The 26,775-nt window shown below is 42.1% G+C and overlaps 3 protein-coding genes across 3 annotated transcripts; 1 reads left to right on the top strand and 2 right to left on the bottom strand.

Moving 5' to 3' along the window:
- Positions 1–707: 707 nt before the first annotated feature.
- Positions 708–2,089, bottom strand: LOC120829709 (P2Y purinoceptor 1). The gene has a single exon (XM_040194066.2). It carries the CDS (start codon positions 2,087–2,089, stop codon positions 1,106–1,108), a length of 984 nt encoding a protein of 327 aa, XP_040050000.2. The 3' UTR covers positions 708–1,105.
- Positions 708–7,093, bottom strand: ccn5 (cellular communication network factor 5). The gene is made up of 5 exons (XM_040192644.2): positions 6,820–7,093; positions 5,895–6,111; positions 5,147–5,395; positions 3,923–4,164; positions 708–3,823 (listed from the first exon to the last, which is right to left on the bottom strand). The coding sequence occupies exons 1-5, from the start codon at positions 6,880–6,882 to the stop codon at positions 3,536–3,538; spliced, it is 1,059 nt and encodes a 352-aa protein (XP_040048578.2). The 5' UTR covers positions 6,883–7,093; the 3' UTR covers positions 708–3,535.
- Positions 7,094–13,333: 6,240 nt separating this feature from the next.
- Positions 13,334–26,462, top strand: ada (adenosine deaminase). Its single transcript, XM_040193276.2, has 12 exons — positions 13,334–13,407; positions 16,341–16,461; positions 17,483–17,544; positions 18,354–18,476; positions 20,031–20,174; positions 20,252–20,367; positions 21,367–21,491; positions 23,458–23,529; positions 24,012–24,113; positions 24,352–24,419; positions 24,526–24,655; positions 25,606–26,462. The coding sequence occupies exons 1-12, from the start codon at positions 13,355–13,357 to the stop codon at positions 25,708–25,710; spliced, it is 1,221 nt and encodes a 406-aa protein (XP_040049210.2). The 5' UTR covers positions 13,334–13,354; the 3' UTR covers positions 25,711–26,462.
- The last annotated feature ends 313 nt before the right edge of the window (positions 26,463–26,775 follow it).

Raw genomic sequence — 26,775 nt, 5'->3', positions numbered from 1 at the left:
GTGGATGTGTTCTCTCACAGGGGGGATTTCTAAAAGATGACCTTCTACAAAAGATATGGTTTAAAAAACAATATGGCAGTAAACAGACTGTGAACATGATTTGTTAGAGTGTCATTTGTTTTCCTTCTATTGTGTCCCTTTTTGACACAAATGCACAATTTGAAAACATTTTAGCACGCAGGACAGCTTCACTCCGGAAAAGTGAATCTAGCGGCAGGCTTAGTGGGTACTTTCACTATGTTCACATGACTGCGCCTGCTGGTGATGATGGTCAGTGGCCTTGAGCTGCGGTTCACCCGCTCCTGTTGTTAACCATTGTTTGTATGTGCAAACAGACTAAAGACTTTGTACAAACAATCAAACATGTATCTAACATTTGAAATTGATAACGGGATGTCTAGAAGTTAAGCTGTTGAGACCACATTTTAGACGCACTGCAAAGTAAATATAAAGCCAACCAAAAGTAACCCTAAGCAGAATGGGCCTTTTCAGAACAATAGTTATTACTCAGTAATTATTTGAGTGAATTAAAATGATTGATGGGCTCTTCTAATTTCTTGATATGTTACTTGTTGGCTTATATATAATGATGTATACTATTGAATTATACATTTTATAATATATACATACAATATTAAACATTTTATACTAGTGTAGTAAACTTAAGTATTGTAGTCTACAGTACAATTGAACATTTTAAAGATGAATTTTTTTATATTTGTTTATTTATTGTTCATTTATTTACAAGAAAAACACATTTTATTAAATCCTTTTCCTTAACAACCCAAAATTCTGCTTTTAATTGTAAAGAGTGTGGCTAAATGCTTGACCTGAAAACTAGATGGGATGATCTACACCGTGGTGATATATACATGAATCCCTTAATTTCATTTAAATTCACATTCCACAGAACAAGAAACAAACTCAGTTACCAAGTAAGTTACCTTTACGGTATATTAAAGACACTTTTTCAACTAAAACAAGAAAGTCTTCAAAACAGCATAATGCGAATATTAACTTGTGTGTACAGCAAATGTTTCAGAATGACACAGTATATTATTACATTCATAAAATGTAACACATTAAACCCCCGTATTCTCATGCTCTAAACTTCACATGTGTTCTGGCTGATGGACTCTCTAGTAGAGTCCAAACCGACACACTGGATCATCTGACGACCTCGCCGGACTCTTGATCTGAGCTCAGCAGTAATCTCTCCGTCTGCGTGGAAGTAAACCAACGGGTTGAGAGCGCTGTTCAGGCACACGAGGCCGCGACTCATCTGGTGAGCGATGAAGACTCCATTGAACCAACCTCTGCACATCTTCTGTCTGGCCAGAACCCTCGACCAGAGGTTGAGGTTCTTGAATATGTGATGGGGGACGTAACAAACGACGAACAGCAGAATCAAGATGCACAACAGCTTCAAGCATCTCCGTTTCAGCACCTTGTCCGCGGTTTTTGTGCGGCAGAGCAAAAGAATCCCATGTCCATAGCAGCCCAGCGTGACAAGGAACGGGATGCAAAACCCAGTGAGAGTCCTTCCGAGGCTGTACCTCAGGTAATCCTCCATGTAACGGTCACTGGTGGTGTCGTAGCATTTCACCGTCCGGTTTCCATATGTTTTGCTATAGAACATCTCTGGGAGACTTTGAACGGCCACAAACAGCCAAACCGTGAGGGAGATCCCTACAGAGTGGGCCACCGTTATTCTTCCCATGGCTCTCATTGGATGCACGATGGCCAAGTACCTGTACACACTGATACAAGTGAGGAACCCAATGCTGCCATATAAATTCAGGTTGAAGCAGAATCGGGTTATCTTGCAGACGACGTCTCCAAAGATCCATCTGTTCTTCATGAGGTGGTACGACACCAAAAATGGCAACGTGAGCAGGTACAGAAAATCTGCAAGTCCGAGGTTTAGGACAAAAATATTGACGTTACCCATTTTCTTCCAGTTCTGCAGCAGAGCCTTCAATCCCCATCCATTAGCTACCAGACCAACAATAAAGACTAAGATGTAAACAGGAGGCAGAAACTTGCCGGAGAAGTCAAAGCTGATCCGTTGACAATCTGTGTTATTCATTGCGCTTTGGCTTAGCGGTTAATACAGTTCAGCTCAGCGGGGGTGTTGACTAGAAGAAATCTGCCGTGATTCAGAAGAGACTTCCCCTTTCCTGCCCTGGCTTCATCACAATTGATCTGCTGCACCTGCAGCTTGGTCGGAAATAACACTGGTGGGTTTGGCGGTTGTTTTCTAAATGAATATATTTAAATACAAGTCTCAACCGACGAGACACGCAGAACCTCTGGCACAACTCAGATCACAATTAAGGTTAAATGTGCTGGTTTGTCACATTTCAATTTCTAATCAGTCTTTGTCAGATGCGATGAATGAAACCATTTGAGAAAAGAAAACTAAATGTCTCGCTTTAGTCTAGTAAGCTATGCTGCAGGCATAATCCTTTAAAAAGTTTTCTAAATCAAGCTTTCACGCTGTCCTCAGCAGTAGGTTTTTCTGTCCACTAGATGTCAGGATGTCTAATGTTCATGCTAGTGCTGAACTTTAAAGAAGACATCAACAATTAAAAAACACTGGTCGTTATTTGATTCATTTTTTTATATGAAACATTTAAGATAAAAAAGATGTATATGATAAACTAAAAACTTCTAAACTTTCTAATGGAAAAAGTGTGTAATGTACAATAGTTACTGATGGAGTGAAACTACAGCGAGTCCAACACAACTGTAGAAATCTTTGAATATAATAAAAATTACAAATTAAATACATGTATACAAATCATTGATAGCAGAAATGCAGGACGTATGTATTATTCGGAGACAAATTTCAATATACATGGGACACATCTGTCCAGAAATATTTACAATAAAACAAACATGAGAAGAAATAAGTGCAATGTCATTAAACTACAAACAAACAAAAAGTAAAAAAGTAAAACGTTACATTGCTCAAGTCAGAAAACCATATCTGTCAACACGTTTTGTGAAAATTCAATATTGTCTGAAAATCATCCAGAACAAAACGACAACAACAAACCAACAACATTGAATACAATGCACAAATTGCACCAGCTTTTGTTTCTCTATATCGGCTCCCTGGCACTTGTTTGGCATTACGTGATCAGATACCGCTGTGATTTAAAGCAGTTATTGTGCCCCCAGGTGGAAAAGTCCTATCAAGTAAAATCAGTGCATATCTTTCTTAAACCCTTTTTGTTTTCCTAATCCTCTGACTTGTTTAGTTGGTCATGAACTTGTTTCTGGTTGTTTTGTATATTGTGGGGGGTATATGTGCATTTATTCTCCCTCTTATCTTCTCCCTTTAAATAATTTTGTAACTTCGTTCCTAAATTAAGTGTGATTTGTTGCTTGCGTCCAACTAATAAAGAAACCAGTAGAATGCGTTGTGTATAAGTTCATCCCAACCCAATCACAGTTTTTCATCTCCCGCGTTCCATTGATCAGAAAGTGTCCTTATGTATCTACCAGGTGATTAGTCAGTGAAGTCCGATCAGGGCCTGTATCCCCACAGGGCCGGGTTGCTGTGAGGGGCGTAGGGGCAGTTGTTGTGACAAACGCAGGACTGGATCATCATCACAGCCCTCTGCAGCCGCCGGCCCGCCGGGCAGCGGAAGGTCACCTCGGCCGTGGTGGTGTGGTGGGGCGTGCAGCAGCGGGCGTCGGAGCAGCGCCCGCAATACCGCAGCTGGTAGGCGCGGGTGCTGTGGCAGTCCTGGTGAACGAGCCGGATGGGGCCCGGCGACGCGTAGCTGGCCTTGCAGCGCCGCTGCAGTCCCCACTGGGAGAAACGGCACATCCACACAGTAAGGGGATCAAATCGTACTGGTTTTGGTGGAATTTCTTTGGTGGGGAATGGTCCTATTAGGAGAAAACTCACCATGGGTTCCCGTGAGACGTGCTGAGCTGCATGGCAAGGACGCACTTTACAAAGCCGAGTCTCCATTTGCAGCTTGCAGGCGGGGTTCTGGTTGGAGACGCGTGTGGAGACCCCAGACCCGCAGCTCCGGGAACAGGCGCTCCACCTGGTGCTCTGCTCTGTGCAGGTGGAGGCGGGTGGCACCAGTTTATTTAGATGCTGATCCATCGGGAGAGCCGGCCACAATCCCCCGTGTCTCGTGGCTAAAAAAAAAAAAATAATAAAAAAAATATTAAAGTGAGAAGAAAGTTCAGTTCACATTACAGGACTCAGGACCTCTAAACATGGACTGAAAGCTAGTGATTTAATTCATTCGAGTGAGTCACTCACTTCCAGTAACTGTTCTCATCTAATTATCCAAATCCAAACTAAGCCAGTGCTTTTGATTCTAGTGAAGATAGAAATCCAAAGCAGATTTTTGTTACTCCAAAAACAAACATTTATATGTCATAATAATCGGCTAATCTGCAGGAATGACATCGCAGGTTTTGCATCCAAGAACAAAATGTTCTTTTACTGCTCTCATGGTTGTTTGACTGAGACAATGTTTAGAAATCCAGATGTTTTTGGAGGGGCTTCATTTCTCTAACACACTCTCCTATGTACACATTCACACACTCCCCTTTCAATAAAAGAAATAGTACCTTGCTTCAAATGTTTAATTGTTCCACGGCTGTGGTTTTTGTTATGAAACTAGGAAACTAGTTATGGAAACTAAACGTGGGTTATATTTGGACTTTGGGAGTTTTCCTTTGGCCAGACACACCCCGCTTTAATACAAAAATGCTCCAGTAAAAACTTCCAGACATGACCACCAGTGACAAACCTCGTATGAATGAGGAAAACATGTTGCCATCCGGACATCTGATCATCAATGAGCAACGTTTGTAGCAGAGATTCACAGCGATGGTCCACGCAGGGACACATTTGAAACTGTTGTATTAGCTCTGAAGTAGGGACATCGTTTAAAGGAACATTTTAGCATTTGGGGAAATGCACTTTCTGCTTTCCTTGCAGAGACTTTAATGAGAAGATCAACACAGCTCTTCTGTTTTTTATTTAGACGCTGCGGTAAGAAACCATATAAGAAAAGAACAGCTGCATTGGAAGCTGTTTGATGCGTTTCTCCTTTGAGGGTTGATTCAACCATCTTAACTCATCCGCCCGTCCGTCCGTCGAGTTTACCTGTGATGGCATCGTGGAGGACGGTGTTGTCTAGGTTTTCACACACCCATTCCTTGCAGCACTTCCCCGGTAGCCGGATACGCTGTGGGTTTGGACAATCCGGAGTGGGGAGAAGAACATTCAGGGGACAAGCGGGCACACAGCTGACCCCTCCACCTCTGCAGTGGCAGTGGGTGTCGCAGGACGGCTGGAACGACTGTCCCTCATTGTACGTGATGCCGTTGACTTCACAGCGCAGATCCTCCCGACCTGGAACAAAGCGCACACACAGACACACACACGGCCTCTTGATTTCCTCAAACGCGCCTGCAACTCGGAGTCTATTAGATCACCATCTAAGTGAACTGGTCCCTGGGATTAATATCAGGAGGGGAGGAGATTAGATCAAGTGAAGAGGGGATCACATCAGAGGGACATGATAGGAGGGTTGTGTAGTTTTATGGGAAACCAGGCCTCTCTCTGCTCAATCATCGAGTGCTGTCTCTGCGATACGTCATGCCGCCCAAAGGGAAGTCATTAGAGAAAACGTGTCAACAACGGACCTGGAAGTTAAAATGTTTCAGTTCTGCAAGAGCAAACCGGCAGGTCGTTCCGCTCGCCTGAGGAGACTTTAAACATTAGCCAACTGTGCCGCTGATGCAAACTGACAGCGGTTCCCTCCCCCTCCTCCTCCCCCGCGTGTCCCCCGCTCCGTCCCGCACGCGCAAGACGCCAGCTGGGCCGCCTGCCGGTAGGAAGAGGCACTCACTGACGCACTCCCCCGGCTCTCCGTGGAAGCTGGCGCTGTAGTCGCACTGCAGTCCTCGCTGGCCATCGCAGGGCAAGCCGTCAGTGCAGGGCTCGCCTCGCTGCCGGGCGCAGACCCGGCAGCACCGGCAGCCGTCCAGGACCAGCGGGACTCCCGCGGGGCACCGGGGGGCGGATCTGGGGCAGAGGCAGGGAGTGTCGCACAGCCGGCACAGCACCTGCGTGGACAAAACATGGGGGGGGGGGGGTCACGAAAGGTCTTACATAATGGGAAATCAGTGTTTCCCATTATATTTAACTGCTGGAGCCAAAACACGGGGAAGATCTGGACGCACCCATTCTCACTTAATCAGAGCAGAGGAATTCTTGTTAACTGCTCAACAAGATAATGCTGAATTGCAATTGAAAGTATACATCAGTTACAGTTACCAAAATTTAAATTCTTAATTGTGTCGAGTTTCTCCGTCTTATGTCGTCATAATGTTAATATTTTTAGTGTCAGTTGGACTAAACAAGAAACTGCCTCACTGTGATGCCTATTTATTCACCAGCTAATGGCATTTACCAGACAAGTCGTCCATTGAATCATGCCATTAACAATCATTAAAATGTAAAAGGTTTAAAGTGTTTATAATAGCAATATTTCATATTTCCATATCTTATTCATGTACAGACAAAAATAGCACTACTCTTCATTTCACATCAAGGTGGAAAGGAAGATGTTATTCCACTAGCACGACAAATAGAAACGATATGCTGATAAATAAACAATAATCCTGATGAGAAAAAGAAAGTCAACAGTATTTATCCATCTCGTTACACTATAATCGGAGTCAAACTAAAGAGCATTACCTCCACACGTCCACTCTCACACAAATGACCTCATTCAGGACAAACTGCAGCCAGTAAGCAGGAACAGGCCTCACCTGTGTAGCCACACACAGCAGAACGGCCGCGGCTACGGCGCAGACACGCAGCAGTCGGTCCATGGGGGCTCGCGCTGCAGATGGAGCTCACTCCGTCTGGAGAAACCGACGTGACGCTGTTTGCTAACTGCTCATTCTTGCGCCTGCTGACATTTATAAAGTCTGGACTCTGATGTCACAGGCTGACTACCGTGTAAACAGCCGCTGGACAAGGACAAGAAATGTTTCACATTCCTCCTCCCTGCTGCCCGTTTCCACTTCCAGACACACACACACACACACACACACACACCTCCACCCCCAAGTCTTTCCCCTCTTTTTCCTCTCCTCCCTCTCTTTCCAGTCTTGTGGTGTTCCAAGTTTACACAGCTTAACACGAGAAAGATGCATTAGCCCAGTTGTCTGCAAGTGAAACAGCCTCCGGGGCTTTTGTGGGTGACGATTGCGATTTAAGTTCACAGTTCAGTTCATTTTAGTTTCTTTCTATCTCGCTGATGTTTTTACGGCCTGCGGCTTCACTTGAGGGTCAGCCCGATCTTTTGAAGAGACATAGGACAACAACAACAACAACAGATACTGCCACAATTTAATTTTCATCCCTAAAACACCTCTGAAAACCTTCATGGGAAACTTCAGCCAGACTGAAAAGAGATGAAAACCCTTCACCTCCCTCTCGTTTCATGGTGTGAGGGCAGCGTGTCGGACGCATGAACTTGAATCATCTCAATCTCTTTGAAGAGAAAATCAAATAGGTGATTGAGCAAGCAGTACTCAAGAGGCCACAAGGGCACGTCTTGTATTAAAAAGAATCCTTACTAATAACTTACTGCGGAGGCAGCGGTGGGACGGATTCAGCCTCCTTTGTCAAACCTGCATCCGTGTTGTGTCTCCAAGTATCCATAAGACAGCAGCCAGGCTACAGTGAGCGGAGAAGAAACACAATAACATGCTCACGAACACACTGCTCACACGCTTGGGCTTAGCGTTAGTAGCATTGATATCATCTCGGAGCCACAGATGTCCGTTATTCTCCTTTCCGACATACTGACATGTCCCTGGGCCAGCGTGCGAGGCTAAAAACGTAGAACTATTACAGAAATAATCATCTCACACCCACGCGTTCAGCATTTTACACGGATGCTGCCATTGCTCCGGAATGCCTGAATCTAAACACAAAAAGCAAAGAAGGACTCCAGTCACTGAATAAGAACACAATTCGTTCACGGCTGATTGATCCCGTTCAAAGCACAGCTACATTCCTGCATTTCAAACAACAGCCATTTCTCACAGAGTTGGGTGGGCAAGCATCCAGCGATGTGCTATAAATAGAAAGCAACAGACAGGCAGATAGAGAAGAGGAAAGTCTGTGTGTGTGTGTGTGTCCAGGCAGGTGGGCTCCAGGTGGCTGGAGATGTTCTGCAGCAACTATGCCGTCCTGGCCACCGCTCCTTGTGTTTTCCACGCTTTCCAAGAATGACGGAGGCTGGAAGGATTGCAGCGTAATTGGCTCAACTGGAACACACACCGGTTTGGCAGAAGATCCCAGAGTGAGACGGAGCCTGTTGAGAAACCCTCTCTCCGTGGTGGGACACGCGATGAGAAGAGACGGTTAGCTTAACGGCGCGATGCTTGATTTATGAACAAATGCTGTGGGAAGAGGATGTAGCCAAGTCATAACATCAACAACTACACCCGGGATCAGTCAGAGTGAAGTCACGCAGCATCCGCCAATTCAAACCAAGAGGGGGGCAGACGAGGCCCGACACATTTTTCCAAGAGCAAACAGATGTTGGACAGCTCCCAGACAGTAAAAGTATCACTCTCGCCGAGAGCGGACCCGTTTGAAGAAACCCCCCCCCCTAAAAAAATCCTGCACAATGACCGTCATTCAGTTTGGGGAGAATATTGTTTTGGTATGTGATGGCATGTGGGAGAAAGCTCATTGGATTCCTTGTTGGTTCGCAAATTCGAGAAAACAAAACTGCAGGACAGGGGAACCAAAATATTATCTGTCCTGTGAATGTCTCATGCCGCGATCGAGAGGGAGGCCAAAACCGTTTAACACATAGATGTTTGCCAATAACCCCCAAAGTACCTCAAAGAGGAAGCAGGAGAAAAAAGCAGCCTATATTCAGACCGTCGTCATGAAACTTAACACTCGTCTACGGATATAGTCACAGCTGAACTGACATTTGCAGATGTGAAACCTTGGGTCTGGTTCTGTTTTGGTGATGGAGAATTGATAAAGAGGTTACACAGTAAAGTCAGACAAGCAACAAGCGCTTGGAAGGATCGCCGTGAGAAGTATTCGTCCCTCAGTGGTTCTCAGACTGTCCTTAATGAAAAAAACTAAACTATTTCAAACTGAAAAAGACTTAAATGCCTTTCAAACATTACAGACGGTATGTTGTTGGCTCTGTTCTTTTTACCCCCCAGTGTTTTCAGCTGTGTTACTGCCATGTTTCCACCACAGGTCCGTCTCTGTTATTCAAGAACAGACTTCTTCTTAAAAGTACCGACGAGGCTACTACCAAGTTTATACTTGAACAACATATTTTCACTATTATTTCATCCTTAATCAATTTCACGGCAGAACATACAATCGTTTTGATCATGGCTTTGATACTCTTTCTGTAATTGGAGGGAGGCATAAAGGTCACTTTACATAAAAACAGTGTTTTCTTGGTTGATGGTTTACAATGTGCATCTCCAGCAAAGCTGCCATTGACTGATTGTGCTACTGGGGTAGAAATCTGGGCCCGAGGTTTACATTTTGTAACTTTGAGTGGCTTTTTTTCTAGTAGAACATTGGAGACTTTGAAGCTTTCATACAAAAAGGCGATTGTTGAGAATGGCGGGAATTCAACAACGTTGATAGATAATTTGAGCAAATGACGCAAGGGGAAAAGTTTATTTGCCTTCAGTGCGACCACAGTTTAATTTGTCAAAATGGCGAAAACAACTTAAGTGTAAATTTGATTAAAATGATGTGATTTAACAAAAAGCCCCCAATAAAACACATTTTAATGTTCTAAAGAGCCCATTTTTGTACCCCTCACATTTGTGACTGCAGCAAAGCCAGACATTATCCAAGTTTGCCAGTTTGCGGGTTTGGGTGGTGCCAACTAACTCTGTCTGATTCGAGTGGCACTCAAAATAAACACGCCACCGCTGCAACAGCCACAAATAATATTCAAATCTTTTCCCAGGACGATATTTAAACACACGCAGAGCAGCTCCGCGTGCTCTCGGTAATTGGTTATGACACCCTGCGGCGCTGAAAGCTGGACATTCATTGGCGGGCCGGCCGTGCCGGATCTGCAGTTATCGTTTCAGTGAAAAGGGGGGAAAAAACGTTAGCTGTGACCGCTGGATCGGTCAGACGTTACAAAGAGCCTGCAATTGGTCAAGCTTTTGCAGCCGTGAGTCAGAAAGCACATTTGCAGACCGTTGATGGTGTTGATGTACCGAGTTACACTGACTCATTATTCCAGTAAAGGACTAGAGAAAGGGGATGACGGGCTCCGCGGGATCACCACCACACCCTGTAGAGGTCAGAGACCTAATCTATTCGAAACACAATAAACGCTTATGCTGCACTAATTGGGTTTCTCTAACCAGCTTTCTTTATGTCCCTACTTCAGTAGTTCTCTCTGAAAAAGGATTGAAAAGGTTTTAATGTAGGTAATTACTGTAGACAGTAGACATGTCGACAGTAATTCAAATGGCTTAGCAGATATTTGTATTATAAGAATCTAGGGTGGTGGCCTGAAAAATGTGTTAATAGCAGCTTAAAGCAACTTTGCAACATAAACTTTTTACTAGGGAGGAAAAACAAGAGGGCAGGATGAACTTTTAAACAGATGTTGCTAACATTTACATAACTAAACGAACAGCAGCACTCTCACTACTAAAAAAGCCGGGCCTTTCCTCTGACATCGCTTTAGTGAAACACTAGAGGTGCAAAGCTGTTATGTGATGTAATATACAACTTCAGTTGTCCTTCCCGGGTGAAGTCAAAATATCCCAAATAACAAAATGAGACATGATTTAATTCGGCTTAGCCCGAGACTAAAGCGGTAACGGTCAGATGTAGATCTATAGTAGAAAACACACATGCAAACATACACTCACACTCATATACAGGGCTCCCCCAACGTGAATAACTTTCTAAAATGACACCTTGAATTTCAGACATTCCAGTTCAATGTGTGAAAATCCCACAGTGCTGCCAGAGGAACACCCGCAGCCGGCCGTAAAGACAGCGTCCGGACCAGAGGTCACCACCTGACGTAGACGGGGGGACGTGGTCACTGGCGTGTCCACGGAGACAAAAGAAGAGCAGTGACTCGTTCTCATGCACTCATAGAAGCAGCTGGAATGTGCAATCATCGATGAATCGCTTTTTCATCTGTCTCATCTGAGATTTCTATCATTTAAAGGTCAAAATATGTTTCAATGAAAAAAGTATTAAAAAAAATATATAAAAATGTCATAGAAATAAAAAGTAAAAAAATATTAGTTGGAAAATGTTGTTTTGAATAAAAAAAAGTCTAAATATGTTGTGTCAAAAAATGTCATGAAAAAAAAAAGTTTTTAAATATTCTGCCAAAAAAAGTCCATTATCATTATATAAGTTTTTGTCTCTTCCAAAATCAATTGCAATTCTGTGCTGATAATCCTTTGGCCATTTTGATCAAATGCGATAACGAATCACACCGGCAAAGCTATATTTATTGTAGATTCATTTTTCTTTTGATTAAAAATAAAAATGGGTCCAACGGACCTAAACACCATACAAGGGTAGAAGTTACTGAAAGCCTTGGATAAAATGTTACTCTGCCATCATCAGATCCAATTAAAAATATTTATGTAATTTGTCTTGGAGGACCCTTACATGACTGGATGTTTAGTCTCTCCATTGATGTAACTACAAAGCCATCTGACACACGTTGCAGTATTGAGGCGTTTTTTGTCTCAACACACTCTCACAACACAATTATGTAAACCTTTTTTTACAGGGCTCACTGTTCTTGCGGTAACATGGTAAATGGACTGTACTTGTACAGCACTTTCTAGTCCTCCGACCACTCAAAGAGCTTTAACACATCATGTCATCATTCACCCCCGTTCACACAGTGAAGACAGGAGCTACCGTGCACAGTGCCACCTGCCCATCAGTAACTAACATCCGCACGCTGGGGTCACTGGAGCAACTTTGGGGTCAAGTGTTTTGCCCAAGGACACATGGACAAGCGGGTTAGCCGGTCCCGGGAATCGAACCACCAAATCCTCTGACTGGAGGACGCCGGTGCTGCCTCGCTCACCCACATCGGCTTGTGGAGAGATGATTGCAGCAAGCGAGTGGAAATAGCCTCCTGCATTCGTTGACACACCTAAACCAACAACACGTCCATTTCTAGCTTCACTTACTAAAATTAAATGAGAACAAATAAAAAAAGGGAACAAGGAGTTGACTCATGAAGTCAACCACTTCCTCGCATGGTACACGTGGTGTCAATATTTTTTAGGTATGATTGTGCGCCACGTTCAGGTAGAAGAGAACACAGAAAGCCAAATCATCAGGGGGGTTTTATAAGGATGTAATGCAGCTGGTGGCAAGTTGAATGATAATAAAATGAACACAAACGCATGACTGGAAACATCATTTTAAGACATGGCCCTTTAACATGGGATTCTGATGAAAGTAAAAGCGCGACACACGCTCTACAGAATGCCATGCTTATGCTTGCATGATTATTTTGTTAAATCTGCATTCTGGGGAACAGAGTGAAGATTCACAGTCCAACTACATTTGTAGCACCTCATGAGAGTCTTGTATGAGTGCAAGAGATTTCTGCAGCTCTTAGCCCCCCCAGCCATGGTAAACCCTCAAAGACCCCCCCGCCCCCCTCACCCTCCCTCCATCCATCACATCCATTTTACAATGCTTGAGGTTGAAAAGTTTTCGGAAGCCACTGACAAACTAACAATGTGCTGTAGATCCCAGTAGAGGTGGAGAATACGCATTATACAGATAATGAAAAGAAAAAAGGGTTTTATTCTGTCGGGACTAAGAGTGGGCCTCAAAAGGATACTTGACAGGCTGGATGGATGATTGAATTGACATTAATATAGTTGACAAAGTTTCGATAAACCATTTTACTGCTGAGGATGAATACACGCAACAAAATAATAAGTGTGTATTGTAAAATAAATATAAATGCTCGATTGAAGGGCGATTGCTTTACAAGTTGGATTAAACTGCTGGATTAGTTCAAATCATACATCCAAAAGTATCTGCATGAGCTATTGTGTACTTCTGCTTTGAGGTTGCTTTCATAATTACTGTTTGCAGAAACTGACACCGATAATTTAGTTAACTAATGTTGTAGAGACACCTGCTGGGCGTTTAGATGACAAAGGGATCCCAACAGCCCAAAATAACAATTACTGCCTTTTGAAAGCAGCTGCAAATAAGTGCAACCACATCAGGCCAGTGCGTTTATCCTTCCAGGGGGACATTTAGTTGTGCATGAGGTGGGCCGCAGGTCTGTATGAACTGTCCATCACGTCCCTGCATGTCGGGTCAGTACTTTGCTCTGAGTATTTGTTGTGGTGCATTGTGCAGGAGGTCGTGTTACGTTTGTCCTGGTGTGACTTACGTGGGTTCCGGTGTCTTGCGCGTGTGACAAAAGCCGTCGTTTTCCACCGCGTCGCGTGGACGCGCGTCTTTGCGCGTGAGGTGGGTGGTCGCATGCGTCAGACCCAAAGCTCTCTTCCCTTAAAAAAACAACAACAGAAAATACAAAATAAGTCCGTACGTTTTCATTTCTGATTTATTTCTTCGATGTCTCCATCTTTGTTATGACCAACTTCCTCCCACTCACGCTGACCTGTGACCTCTCCTGTATGAAAAAACACACGGCACCATCTGCTGGACTGAAAAAGCAATTTATTTATTTCTTTTTGGACCAAAAAGATGCGGGGTGCATTAAAAAAAAGCATAAAAATAGAGCATGTTTATCAAGAACAGCACCTCAAACTATTCACTAAACACTCCTTGATTTGCATTTTTGATAGAAAAAATGACAGGACACCCCAGAAAGGTGTGACAGGTCTGTGTTTTATTTTCCATAAAATTTGACATTTGAGCTATTTCACATTTCCAAAAACACAAAAGGTGATAATTCGACAGGGCACATAACTGTTTCCCCGTCTTGCTGCTCAATTACTCGTTCGATTAGCTACGTTGTCCTTCTGCTTTCAAGTTTGGTGATCCTTGAGAAAAACTTTTCTTAAATAAGGAACAAACCTTTCAAAAAACGCACAAGATGCAAATACTGGTCTTCTCCTTTCTGACAAGTGTTCATATGCCATATTTTCCCTGCAGGAAATCTCTGTGTTAATTTAAAATATTTATTACGAGTGGTTTGGTTAATATTATTCTGCACCACGGTTCAATCTCAAATCATTTTATACATTTCTGCTATAAAAGATAATTCACATGGTTTGTGGGGGCCATAGTTATCTTTTTTAAAAGACATTATGTACTATGTTTGAAAATGTGTTTCAGTTATTTACAGTGATTAGTCCTCGTATGTTAAGTAGGTTGGTAGGTTGAGAGTTGATCTATAGAAACAAACAATGTAACAGTATATGTTGTGTTCATTATCTAAATCTAATTTTAAGTAAAAGTAGGTCATCAATATTTGCCTCCAAAATAAATTTCCCGTTGCTACATTTGTGAACCAACTTGTTGTGACTCTACAGCCAGCAAACTGGAGACATCGTATCAGTGTGAGACACACAGCTCAATTCTTTCCCATCGCCACACAGTCACAGCACCTGCAATCTATAAACTGTTTATTAAATAAAACATTTATTGCGCCTATATTTATATATATATATATATTTGTTTTCCCATTACAAACCAAAGGGTGCTTTGCTTTGCACTCTCTGGGATTACGGGAAGATAATTATTGATGCTTGGTAAATTCTATTTCACAGAGAGATTAAATATCTCTAAAGATCTCCTTACTGCCAGCAAGTATTACAGCTCCTTTTTGAATGCACGAAAAATAGGCCACCGGTTTCGTCTGTCAGCAGCACACAATGGAAGGGGAAGTGAAAGCCACACTCACAGACCACGGTGCTGATCAGTGTCAGTACAACAGGACAAACCACTAAGCGTGGCCTTTTAGACTGTGTTAACATTTTATCATTTTGAGATGTTAGACAAGAAAATACAAATAAGAATGAACCATTTTGTCAAAATCTGATGTACTCATTGTTTAATTCTTGCAGACCCCACTGCTGTATGTTTGCCAATGAAACAATTCCTTTAAATATGTATATATCATTTATATGAAACATCTACAGTACTGACGTGGTAATACTTTCTTTTAACACATCGTTGGTTTGACATGTTGTTATTACATCATGTTTTATATGTCATGGTAGTATTTTTTATTTTAGACAATATGCATGTGTACCAATATAACATTAAGCAAAGACACCAATACTTATGTAACTTTAATAATAAATAACTGTTGGTAGAAGTAAACGTATAAGAAGGAAACATTCCGATTTGTATTCAAAGTTGGGCTTATTAATGTGACATATTAGGAAACGTTCTTCTGTTTGCTTCTTTAACCTTTCAACGTGTTTCTGCTCACGAGAAACGATCATTTCTGGTTTTAAAGAGCAAGACGATGACAGAACAGAACGAATTCTGGCTCCCAAACATTCCCCAAACCAGCGTGTAACATTACAGAGACGATGGACCTTCCTCCTCATCTATTTGTTTATTCTCTATACCAAATAAACAAACAATATTTTCTGGCAAAATCAGGAAACGTGATGAAGCAGGAAAACATGTGGCTTTTCTCAGAGCCACCTATTGGACATGAGTAGAAACACACGTCCCACGCTGCTCTGAACTAAAAACATCAAAGTTGTTGTACCAAATATTAAAACCAAGCGAACGTATTGTTCTGTATTTTGTGTGCGTCACACTACCATACAATTAATAAGTTATACCAGAAAAATATGCAATACGCCCCAATACATCGTAAAGAAATAAAAAGGAAGTAAGAAAATAATGTATTTCGCAACTATTAATACTATTGTAGATCCATGGACACATTAAGTCACATTTCACTACTGTTAGAAATAAAAGCGATAGATCCACATCTCATCCTTCCAGCAGTCTCAATTTCAAGTTCAGCCCAGACATTTCTGAGCAATCTGCACGACTCGTGAACACCGCGCATTAAAACACGAGACGCGGATATTTATCGATCAGACCAGCGGCAAAAAAAAAAGCTCGCGTCACATGGGTTCAATTAAGCCGCTGCCACGTCCAGAGCCCTTAATCCCCTCCGTGGTCAACAAGTGTGTCTTTCCAAAACCACGGACACGTGCAGCCCGTCGCCTCTGCGCGGCGTTCATTGCGGCGATAACGCACTTTTAAACGAACGTTTTTTTTTTTTATTGCGCCTTTCGGGGCGTGTTTTCAGAATGCGCAGCCGGGCCGCGGCCAGATGCACAGTCCTCGGCGCACTGAGCACCGCCACAGTCCCCCGCTGCAGGATCCTCTCCGTGATGGCCAAGCGTGAAGAAGTGTTCAACCAGCCCAAGGTACGTCATCAGCCGGGGAGACAGATCACTGTTAAACTACCGGAATTAGGAGTGCGTGCGTGTGTGTGTGTGTGCGTGTGTGCCCACCCACACACACACACACACAAAATGGTCTATACCAGGAAGAGTGAGGGGGCTTTGTGTTGATGAGAGTTCATCCATTGTTCAGGGAGAAGCCTTATTGGGCTCCTGGCAGGGACACAATCTCATTAAATATTAATTTGTGGAAATGATACCCCTGGTTGGGCCTTTGTCTTTTCTGGCAACTGCCAGTTCCCCATCAATGCAACTCATCGTATTCAGACTGTAGTCACCTTATAGCAGCTACAAGGTTATTAGAGCATTTGCAATGCAATTATTTCCTTAATTCATTTATTAATTGATTATCGGCAAACAGTAAAATAATGGAATAACATATTCAGAAATGTGTTTGCATTTCCTGACACTTTGAATTTTGGTGTGGTTTATGTGTGTAACACAACGATTCTTAGCCCTTCATATGTACGTACAGAGCAGCGCCTTTTCATCGGTGTAATCTCTTCGTAAGAATTCATCATAATGTGCAACAGGAAGTTCTGCGTGTGTACTGGAGGACTTTCCAAAGAAGTGGTAGCTGGGCCAACTTTAGCCTTTTAAGGGAGGAAACTTCATGTAAACAAAAGATACACGCAAGCAGTCTCAGTAGAACACATTTCGACATGTGGTAAACATTTTATCTCGAACGGACACCAGCTGCACAGCGTCCCATCAGAGGAGCAATGCGATAAGGGAGCTGCTTGAATAGCAGATAATAATTTGACCAACGCACCATTGGAATTTCAAAGCGTACCACCAGTTCAGTTTAAATAATGATGGTGTGTTTTCTCTTCAACCAAACCCCCCCAAAACATATTTAGTTATTTACCTCAAAACTATAGTTTACCATGAGGCTCGGATTGGTAGCAACATCCATCTCTTTGGAAATAGTTAGTTTGAATGGATTGATGAATGATTTATTGTTGTATACCTTTCTCGTGCACAGGTAGAGCTGCATGTGCACCTCGATGGAGCCATCAGGGTGCAGACTATTCTTGATGTTGCCAAGTAAGTCATCAAGTTTTATTGATTAGTCAAACCAACTCTACTCATATCGGTCTATAATTGTCAATAACATTTATTACGCGAAGGAAAAATATATGCTCGAAATGTTTTTGACCTTACAAAGTCGTATCCATTAAAGAGAGAGACAGAAAAACAACAAAGCAGCTGCAAAATGTGTCTAGATTATATTGTGGTCTTTTTTTCATGGATTACACAAATAATGTGATCCTTCAAAATGTGTTTATGTTTAATAATAAATACTGGTTCATTGTAATCAGGTCTTATGTGAGTTTATATGGAAAACAGGTCCCTAAACAGTTACTGCTGTGCAAACACAACTGCAATTTACTTTGGAGTCGTGCTCTTGATCACCTAATGAGCTCTGTTGTGGTCTCCACCGTCTTTTGAGGGAAACGTCTTTAGCTGCCGAAGATGCTCCACCATGTTTTACCAGTTGATGGAACTGTCTGTCTGCTGTTTGGTCCCCGGCGGGGAGTGTACAGCATTTATCCCAAAAAAAGCTGATAACCAAAATATGAAATTTGTGTGCCAACAATGAGCTAAGAGATGCTAAAATGTTCAGTAGAGCTAAGAGTTAATAGAGGTTCAGTTGCGTGATCATTCTCTTTGGGTTTGTCACTATGAGCGACACCTTTCACATCAAACAGCCAACATATGTCGCTATCCAAAACAATGTAGATTAAAGCGGCTTTAACACTCAAATATTGCCATTCAAATGAAACAAAGTACACATTTAAGTTTAAACACGGATCCGGGAATAATAGTTTCCTTTCTCCCTCTCCTGTTTCTAGGAGACGCGGCATCTCTCTGCCAGCAGATACAGTGGAAGGAATGACGCAGATCATTGTCCTCAAAAAGCCAGTCACCCTCACCAAGTTCCTGGGAAAGTTTGCAGAGTACATGCACGTCATTGCGTAAGTAGTCACTCGTTTCCTTTAATGACTCAGATTCATCATTTTCTATGTATCTATATTCTATGTATTAATATCTTCTTTTTGCTAAGTAGTTGAAATTAAGAGTCAGGGTCCAACTCATTATGTCACAGGAATGTGCCTACGATGAGGGTCAACGTCCAGGTGTTTTTTACACGCACGTGCAGTTGTGTTATACAATCATGTTGCATGTGTCGTGGCCGTGTAGTGTGTTTCGTAGCTGATATGGAGGGGTGGGGATTTTAAAGGCCTGACATGCAGAACAGGAAGAACATCAATATCCTGATCAAGTGTCACCTTGGCAACTACACTAAGAGGGGAGTGAGATTTGTTCGGGAACACTTTCCGGCGCCTTATATTTAGTCCTCCAGTGACATGAACTGTTGAGAAAAGAGCAAATAAAGTCTTTCAGTCCCATTCAACAATGACGGCCTGTAGTGGAGGGGCTGCAGCGCCCTGCTGTGCTGAATGGACCTTCTAGTACGAAGGAAAGCCTTGTCTGCAGAGAGGCTTCAACAACACGGGGAACCCGCCAGCTGAGTTTAGCTCATGCAGGATTGTTCGTGCGAACTCAGTAGTGATGTGGTGGTGGGCGTTTGGAGGGGCGGGGGTGGGGGGTCTGGTTGGGGGAACGCGGGGGAGGTAGTGAGTTGACGCTGGAGAACAACGGGCATTCAGACCGGCGTAAATGCTGGAAGCTGTGGTGTCATACGGAGGCCAGAAAGTGTGCAACTGAGACTGAAGTAATGATGAAAATGGAGCTGGGGCGGGTTTTAATATTGTCCCAACAGAGCACAACCAACGGCTGTATGAAAACTATTTATATATACACATCACATTTACAAGAAAAGAGCAGGGACATTTTGTTCTATTGTTCCTTTAACATTACTTTAACTATTCTTCAATTATCAAAATAGTCGCTGATTCATTTTCAGATTGACAATTGTTGCAGCTCCGACAAACAATAAAAGTTAATATGATTCTAAACTCAGCATTTGTTAGAAAAGGTTGGTAAGAGCACATTTATATTCACATTACATTGCAGGTCATTTAGCTGACGCTGTTATCCAAAGCGACTCACATTGCATTTTTAACCCATGGCCCATTTTACAGTACTTCACAATGTTAAATCAACAATGAGTGTAACAAGAGTGTGTGCATTCAGTTTCTCAAAACTGAGTGTACTGAGTGATTGTGATTGTGTGATTGTGATTAGAAAAAGTAAATTATGACCAAACACACCGTCATCACCCCCAGCGAACGCTGACCTGTTAGATGACGTTTACAATTTGTAATACCTCTCACAAGAGCAGACTGAAATGAATAATAAATCTTCGATTATAAATATTTCAAAGGGTTCCCCCTGCTTGCCTCCCACATCTTGCAGATCTTTCTCTCACTACTCATTTTAATCCTAGAATTTATGTAAGCTATTTAGATAAAATCAGTTGAATCAGTTAATTAACCTACATTGCTAATTTAAGAGCGCCAAAGCGTAATGTCACTCGCCTTGTGTTTTTCTATGTTCCCTCACAGCGGAGACAGAGAGGCCATAAAGAGGATAGCCTATGAGTTCGTGGAGGACAAGGCCAGAGAGGGAGTGATTTATGTTGAGGTCAGATACAGCCCACATCTTCTGGCTAACACCAAAGTGGAGCCAATCCCGTGGGGACAGGCTGAGTAAGTCTTTTGGAAACTTAAAAATAGGAATATGTTCAAGTTTTCTCATCGCATTTTTGTGTCTCCTTTTTGTTCAGAGGGGACGTGAGCCCAGACGACGTAGTGCGCCTGGTTAACCAGGGCCTCAGTGAGGGGGAGAGCGCCTTCAAAATCAAAGCCAGGTCCATTCTATGCTGCATGCGTCACATGCCAAGTAATGAACTCTTCCTGCTGCCGCCTGCCTTGTGAAATAAGGTTTCTCAATGTGGTGTCTTAGTGTTTCCTTCCTTCCTTTCCCCACTTTAGTGTGTCAGCATGCTGACATTTGCAAATCAGCACTAAACACAAAGTACAGCTGAGGATGCTGAGAATGTCAGTAGAGGAAAGATATACACGACGCAGTGACTAGTCTGGATGCTGCTACAAATGTGGTTGTCGATTTGTGAAGCTGTTTCCTGTGTTGCCCAACAGCCGAGTATGATTCATATCTATCATTCTGTACTGTGTACATAACCACTCTTGCACAAACTAACTGCAGAGCAAATAGACCTTGATGCAAAAGAGACATGAGAAAACAGTACTGTACTGTTTTAAGGAAAACATCATCTCATACAAGCTGTCGCATAACAGTATGTAATGGATTTATGAAAGACTAACTATGTGTGCAGTATGCAACCTAACATTGCGTTCTAAATATGAATTATAATGGTGATCTGGTTTAGAAAAGTATTTTTATCCAGAAATAAAAAGTAAATATTAGCAAATACAAATATGAATTCTGCTTACATGCAACAATATAAGAACACTGATAGCGCTCTTGTGTCTAGAGGTTACATGTGAGATTACTGTCGGCTGCTCAGCTTAGCACAAAGACTGGAAACGAGGGAATGCAGCTTGCCCGGTTGTCTAAAAGGTTCTAAAAAATCCCATCATTAGGTGAAGCTAAACTTTGTATTTAGGCTGCACTACAGTCATGGGATCGGTATCAATCCTCTTATCTTACTCAGTACATCTTACAACGCAAATGAACACGTTTCCTAAAATGTTGAACTGTTCCTTTAAGAAGTAGTCCTGGTACCTGCCAGCAAGCATCATGTTGGTAAACGTTGTCTTCTGCTCATCGTTGCTGCAGATTGGTGCGATGGAGGTGGCATGCTGCTTTAACTCTTATATCACATTTCACCTGCATTCGCCTGTGTTTTAAATTCTCCAGACTGGTCCATGGACGTGGTGGAGCTGTGTAAGAAACACCAGAGTGGTGGCGTGGTCGCCATCGACTTGGCAGGCGACGAGTCACTCAACTGTGAAGCCAATCCAGAGCACAGGAAGGCCTACGAGGTGAGTGTGTGTGTGCAGAGACGTGTCGCCGTTGCGGTTTCTTTCGTTTACTATAAGCAAAGCCTTGCGCGCCACACCCGTAAAAACACCTTGTGTACCAACAACAGCAATAATGGTAGAAATTAAAAGCAAAGTCAGCGAAAGCACTGGTTCCCAACCTGTCAGTACCGAGCCCACAAAGGGTCACCAAAGCCTCAAAGTAGTGCAGTTAAAACCACGGAAAATTGTAAAGGTGAAGAGAAAATAAGAGTTTGAAAAGAGATTTTATAAAAGAGAGGAAAAAAAAACACCGTCCAGGGAAATTGTAAAAACCAAACACAGAGTCACACGTAACACCGTCTCTCTGAATTTCAGCAGTTTGTTCAAACTTTGTGTTCTTTTGCTCCCCAATTTGACCATAGTTGTTTTTTATTGCTGATTGCATGGATCCAGTAGAGGTAAAAGGCTGCCACCTACTTGTTATGAGGGAGAGGCTTTGCATTGCTCTTAAGCACAAAGGTGAGCCACTGACAAACAGCAGCTTCAACACGTGTTTTATGCGTGTTATATGTGCATTTCCGAACAAAATTGCGTACAGGACACATAAGTAGACTGCTTACTTTGGCGCAACGGCGTGATGGACGTCCTTTTTAGTGTCAGCATAATGCATCGTTTTGAGGTTGTAAAAACATTTCATAGTCCCAGAGTCCACCTCGTGTGCAATGCTGCAGGCTGGAGGAATCGGGTAGTTTATTGCTCCAACAAATTACAGGAATCTTTTGAAAGAAACGGAGGTTTTGTGTTGTTGATACAGTACAAGTACATCGATCATCTTTTACATTTCACTGTAATAATTCATGTGGACTATAATGTCGTTATCTGTAACCAACACAGTACTAAAGTGAAACCTAATACTCACTAAACAATCTCCTCCCACGAAGAAGCCAGCATTTATTGATTAATTAAAAGACCACGGTGAGTAATCGATGTAGCCTGTGAGACCATAGTGAACGCGGCACATTAATGGACGCGGAATGAGTCTTACTCATTTTGCATTGATGGTTGGATTCGACCTCATGGGGACAGTTCATAAAAATGTTGCACTAATCTTTTCTATATATTTCTCTAGAGAATGGATACTAGAGGAAGTGTATGTACTATAAGTATCCTAATAGTCATCTGACTGTGGTAACATTTATTATCACACATTTATATGTTTCTGACGTTTCCGTGATGTATTAATTGCATAAAGGTGCAAAGGTGGACAGTAAACCCCACATTAAAATCTGTTTCACTTATTGCTTACAATAGTTGGTACAAAGGTGTGGACTAGAAAATACCTGCCGCAACTGATCGAAAACTCAAATCATAACAACCCAGTTCGATGGATGGTATTTCACATATTTTTTACCAAACATAAATAAGGACGTTATAGACATTTCAAACCGTGTCCATAAATCATAAGTCAGTGTCTTCTTTCAAATAGTCTCTTAAAATCAATCTTGTTATTACAGCCTTCTTCAGCTCTGGATGTTCTGTGTGTATGCAGGTTGGCATATGTAGGTATTACAAAATGACAGTGTACGTTCCTCATTTTGTACGCCAACAGTTTATGATTATGTTTGTGTATTTCTCATACTTCAATTATTAACAAGAAGCAAAACTCACTGAGCAGAGTCCACACTTATATTGAGGGTTATCTTCTTAGCTACATGCCCTGTAGATACCTGCAGATTAAGCAAGCCACACTTACTGTATGCAGGTTTAAGAATGATAAGATCATCCATTTCATGAAGTGAATTGACATATTAATTCCCAGTATAGAACATCTTTTTCCATCTTCCATCTTTTTCCATCCGAAACAAAAAAACAGTGCACAAAAACCTGTCTGAGTGATGAACGGCGCCTCGCATTGCAGATGTGAAAGCCAGATGTTGCGCGGGGAAGCGAGATTGCTGAAGGATTTTATGATTGATTTTGTCGACAGGAAGCCGAGCGCTGTGGGATCCACAGGACGGTCCACGCCGGAGAAGTGGGGCCCCCGTGCGTAGTGAGGGAGGTAAGCCGCTCAGCAGCGACGTGAGACATTCTTTGAGCAGCGCGTCATATGTGAACTGAGTCCCCTCAGCAAATGAACTAAACAATGAAGTCACGCATAAACATTACAAATTGAGTGAAATAAACTTGGTCAAGACACTGGCCAGCTGAAGGTTTAAGTCACCGAAGGAGCAGATTGGGAGTGTCTGAGATTGCACAACTGCACGAAGGGTTACGCAACGTAACTTCAATATCATGTTTAACTCTTTGTTTCCATCTCGGCTGCTGTATTAAACTACTTCTGCGTGAGGCACGAGGACGTCTCGACGCCTTAACAAGTGGCCACTCTTTAACGCCGTCCCTCAAAGTGACAATTCAGCTGTTCACCACAGATGCGCAAGTGCGCTTCTAGGAAGGGCCTCCAAATCCTGCTGCCATGTACAACATGGAGGATTTTTGTGTCGTTCATAACCTTTGGCCTCATGACCCGCCTTGATGCTTTAGGCTGTGAAAGTGCTGAAAGCTGAACGGGTGGGACACGGCTACAGAACCCTGGAAGACCAAGATCTGTACAAAGAGCTGCTGCATCAGAACATGCACTTTGAGGTAGGAAGTCAGCAGAAATCACTATCGATCACTAATCACCATTTCCATCAAAAAGGTTTTTGGTTCCTACAATAATTTCTATTATATCTGGTAGTTACCTACTCATCATTACAGAGTGGGAGAGTTTGATCAAGTAGGAGCATAGCGACCTCTAGAGGAGCCTCCAGAACTACAGCTGGAAGCAGACCGACTGCAGTGATTTGGTGTCTCAGTGCTTCCTGTGCTGTTTGAGTTGCAGGTGTGTCCCATTTCCAGTAAGCTGACAGGCGCCTGTGAGCCAGACTTCACCAAGCATCCGATCATCACGTGAGCTGCTTATTTTACATCGCAGCCTCGTTATTAACCTGCATCAAAGTGGAATTTGGACGCTTGTTTTATTGTTTGCTGGAATTTCCACGTTTCTTTTGTGCAGGTTCATGAAGGACAAAGCGAACTTCTCGCTGAACACGGATGACCCGCTGATCTTCAACTCAACGCTGCAACACGACTACCAAAAGGCGCACAAACACATGGGATTCACAGAGGAGGAATTCAAACGAGTGGTGAGATTAAACGCATGAGTAACTACAGCTGTTGTTTACAGGATGAAGGCCTTTTAATGTGTTTGGAAGTCATAGAATTTGGGTTTGGATGCCCCGTGCAATGGGACATCTTTATCAGCTGCTAATTAAAGCAGGATAAAAGGCTCACATTATTTTGATTATAACTGTTCGTGTATTTTGAACCACGTTTGAAGCATATTGCTTCTTATGCAGGCTTCATCCAGTTTGCACATGGATTGATCATTAAATAAATAGTTAGATACTCTTATTTGCTTTCGTGCCAAAAGTTGTATGAGAAGAAGATAGAGGATGAGGTAGGTAGCTCGTCTCTGTTTAGATGTTACAAAATCTGCCCGTCAGCCCCTCTAATGCTCAATAAACTCCACGTTTGTCTCGTTTACGAGCAGAATGGGGCTCTGAACAATTTGTAATGGAATGTATTGTTCATACTGGAACTGTTACGTTATGTTTTAAATATATTTCTTTGACAAGAAAAAATATTTCTCAAAAATATTTTTTTTCCTAAACAACGAAATAATTAACAAGTAACTAACATATGCAACATATGATACCCATTTTGTGTCATCTAAATATGATAAAAATGATTCAAAACATTGAAGCTTCTACAATAAGTGATGAACTCATTACAGCATCAAGGGAAATAATATAATAAACATTTTTTTGAAAGTACAATTATGTACTACTTTAAATGCAGGACTTTTAGTTTTATTCATTAAGTTTTTAGTCAAAACTATTTCTTCCACCGCTGGAAATGTGTTGTCCGTACACTTGAACGCATCAGAATGATTTTAAGGTTGGACCGACTATGCTAAGCTAACTAGCGTTAGGAATCGTCTCACAAGCTCAGTCGACAAATTGCTGAACCATTTCTTCAAGTTGAACTCAAGCTTAGTAAATTATGCACTTTAGTAACTTCCTGTGTCTTGTAGAACATCTGTTCTGCAGAGTCATGCTTCCTGCCCGAGGAGGAGAAGAACCAGCTCGTCCGCAGACTGTTAGAGGAATATGGGAAGATACAGTCGACTGCGTTTTAAACGCGACAAAAATGGAAGCCTGAGGAAGAAGTGTGAACCAACAACGGAACAAATTGCTCTGAACCCTTAATCTCACCCACTTGACACATCAGAATGTCCTCTCCAGACCAAACAGAAAACCCAGAGAACAGATCAGGAAATATGCAGCTGCTGCCTTCACTTCACATATTTGTACATTAACATCATGTCAGTATTCCATCAAAGTATTTAGATACTTAAGTTTACGGCCCAATTTCCAGAGGAAGTCCCGGTGCTCTGCAAGGTGTTAAAAATAAGGGAAGAAAAATGTTTTGTTTATGATGCAAATATGTTTACATGACACCTCTGGATGCATTCTTCATCTTGTGTTTACATCCTGTTGTATTTGTAATTCAGAGTATTAGTTTATCTTTTGGGGTGAAAAACAGCGGTATGGGATAATTGGGACAATTAAAACAAAAATGGCACTTTAATTTAAAAAAAAGTAATGAATCAAGGATCAGAAACATCTTTTTTTTCCCCTAAACAAGTAACAATAAGTTAAACCACCCAATACCAAAAGAGAAGTCTTACATTAGCACTAGGGGGCGCTCTACTGTCACCTAAATGGACAGTTGACAGACCATAGACTTGCACATTGTAATTCCTGAATTCTTTTGAATTACATATTTTTCAAAACATTTTATTTCCAAACCAACACTTCCAGTTATAACAGACATGTTGATGGCACTTATAAAAAATATCTTTAAACATAATAAAAGCTATAAAACAAATGTGGGCCTGTTTCTTGTATTTATAAAGACTATTTTTTTCCAAGCTAGTACTTACACGCATCATCCTTGTAATATAGCCTCACTTTAGTACAGAGATTTTCAGGTAATTGCTGTAAAAGAGCAAATTAACTTAAATCTATTACTAAGAAACATTGCTAAAAAAAAACACAGCCCTACAGTAGAAATGCCCTCTGCCGACCCGGTTACTAAGATAACGGGAGCACCGAGAACATGAGAGGTGGAAATGTAAATACCAGCTTCTTGCAGCCACGCTAATGTACACAAAAGCTGAATTCAATTAACATTTATGGCT

This window comes from Gasterosteus aculeatus, chromosome 2, assembly GCF_964276395.1.
Source record: "Gasterosteus aculeatus chromosome 2, fGasAcu3.hap1.1, whole genome shotgun sequence".
Lineage (NCBI taxonomy): Eukaryota > Metazoa > Chordata > Actinopteri > Perciformes > Gasterosteidae > Gasterosteus > Gasterosteus aculeatus.
The sequence above is the reverse complement of the archived record's forward strand: the minus strand, read 5'-3'. Positions and strand labels throughout refer to the sequence as shown.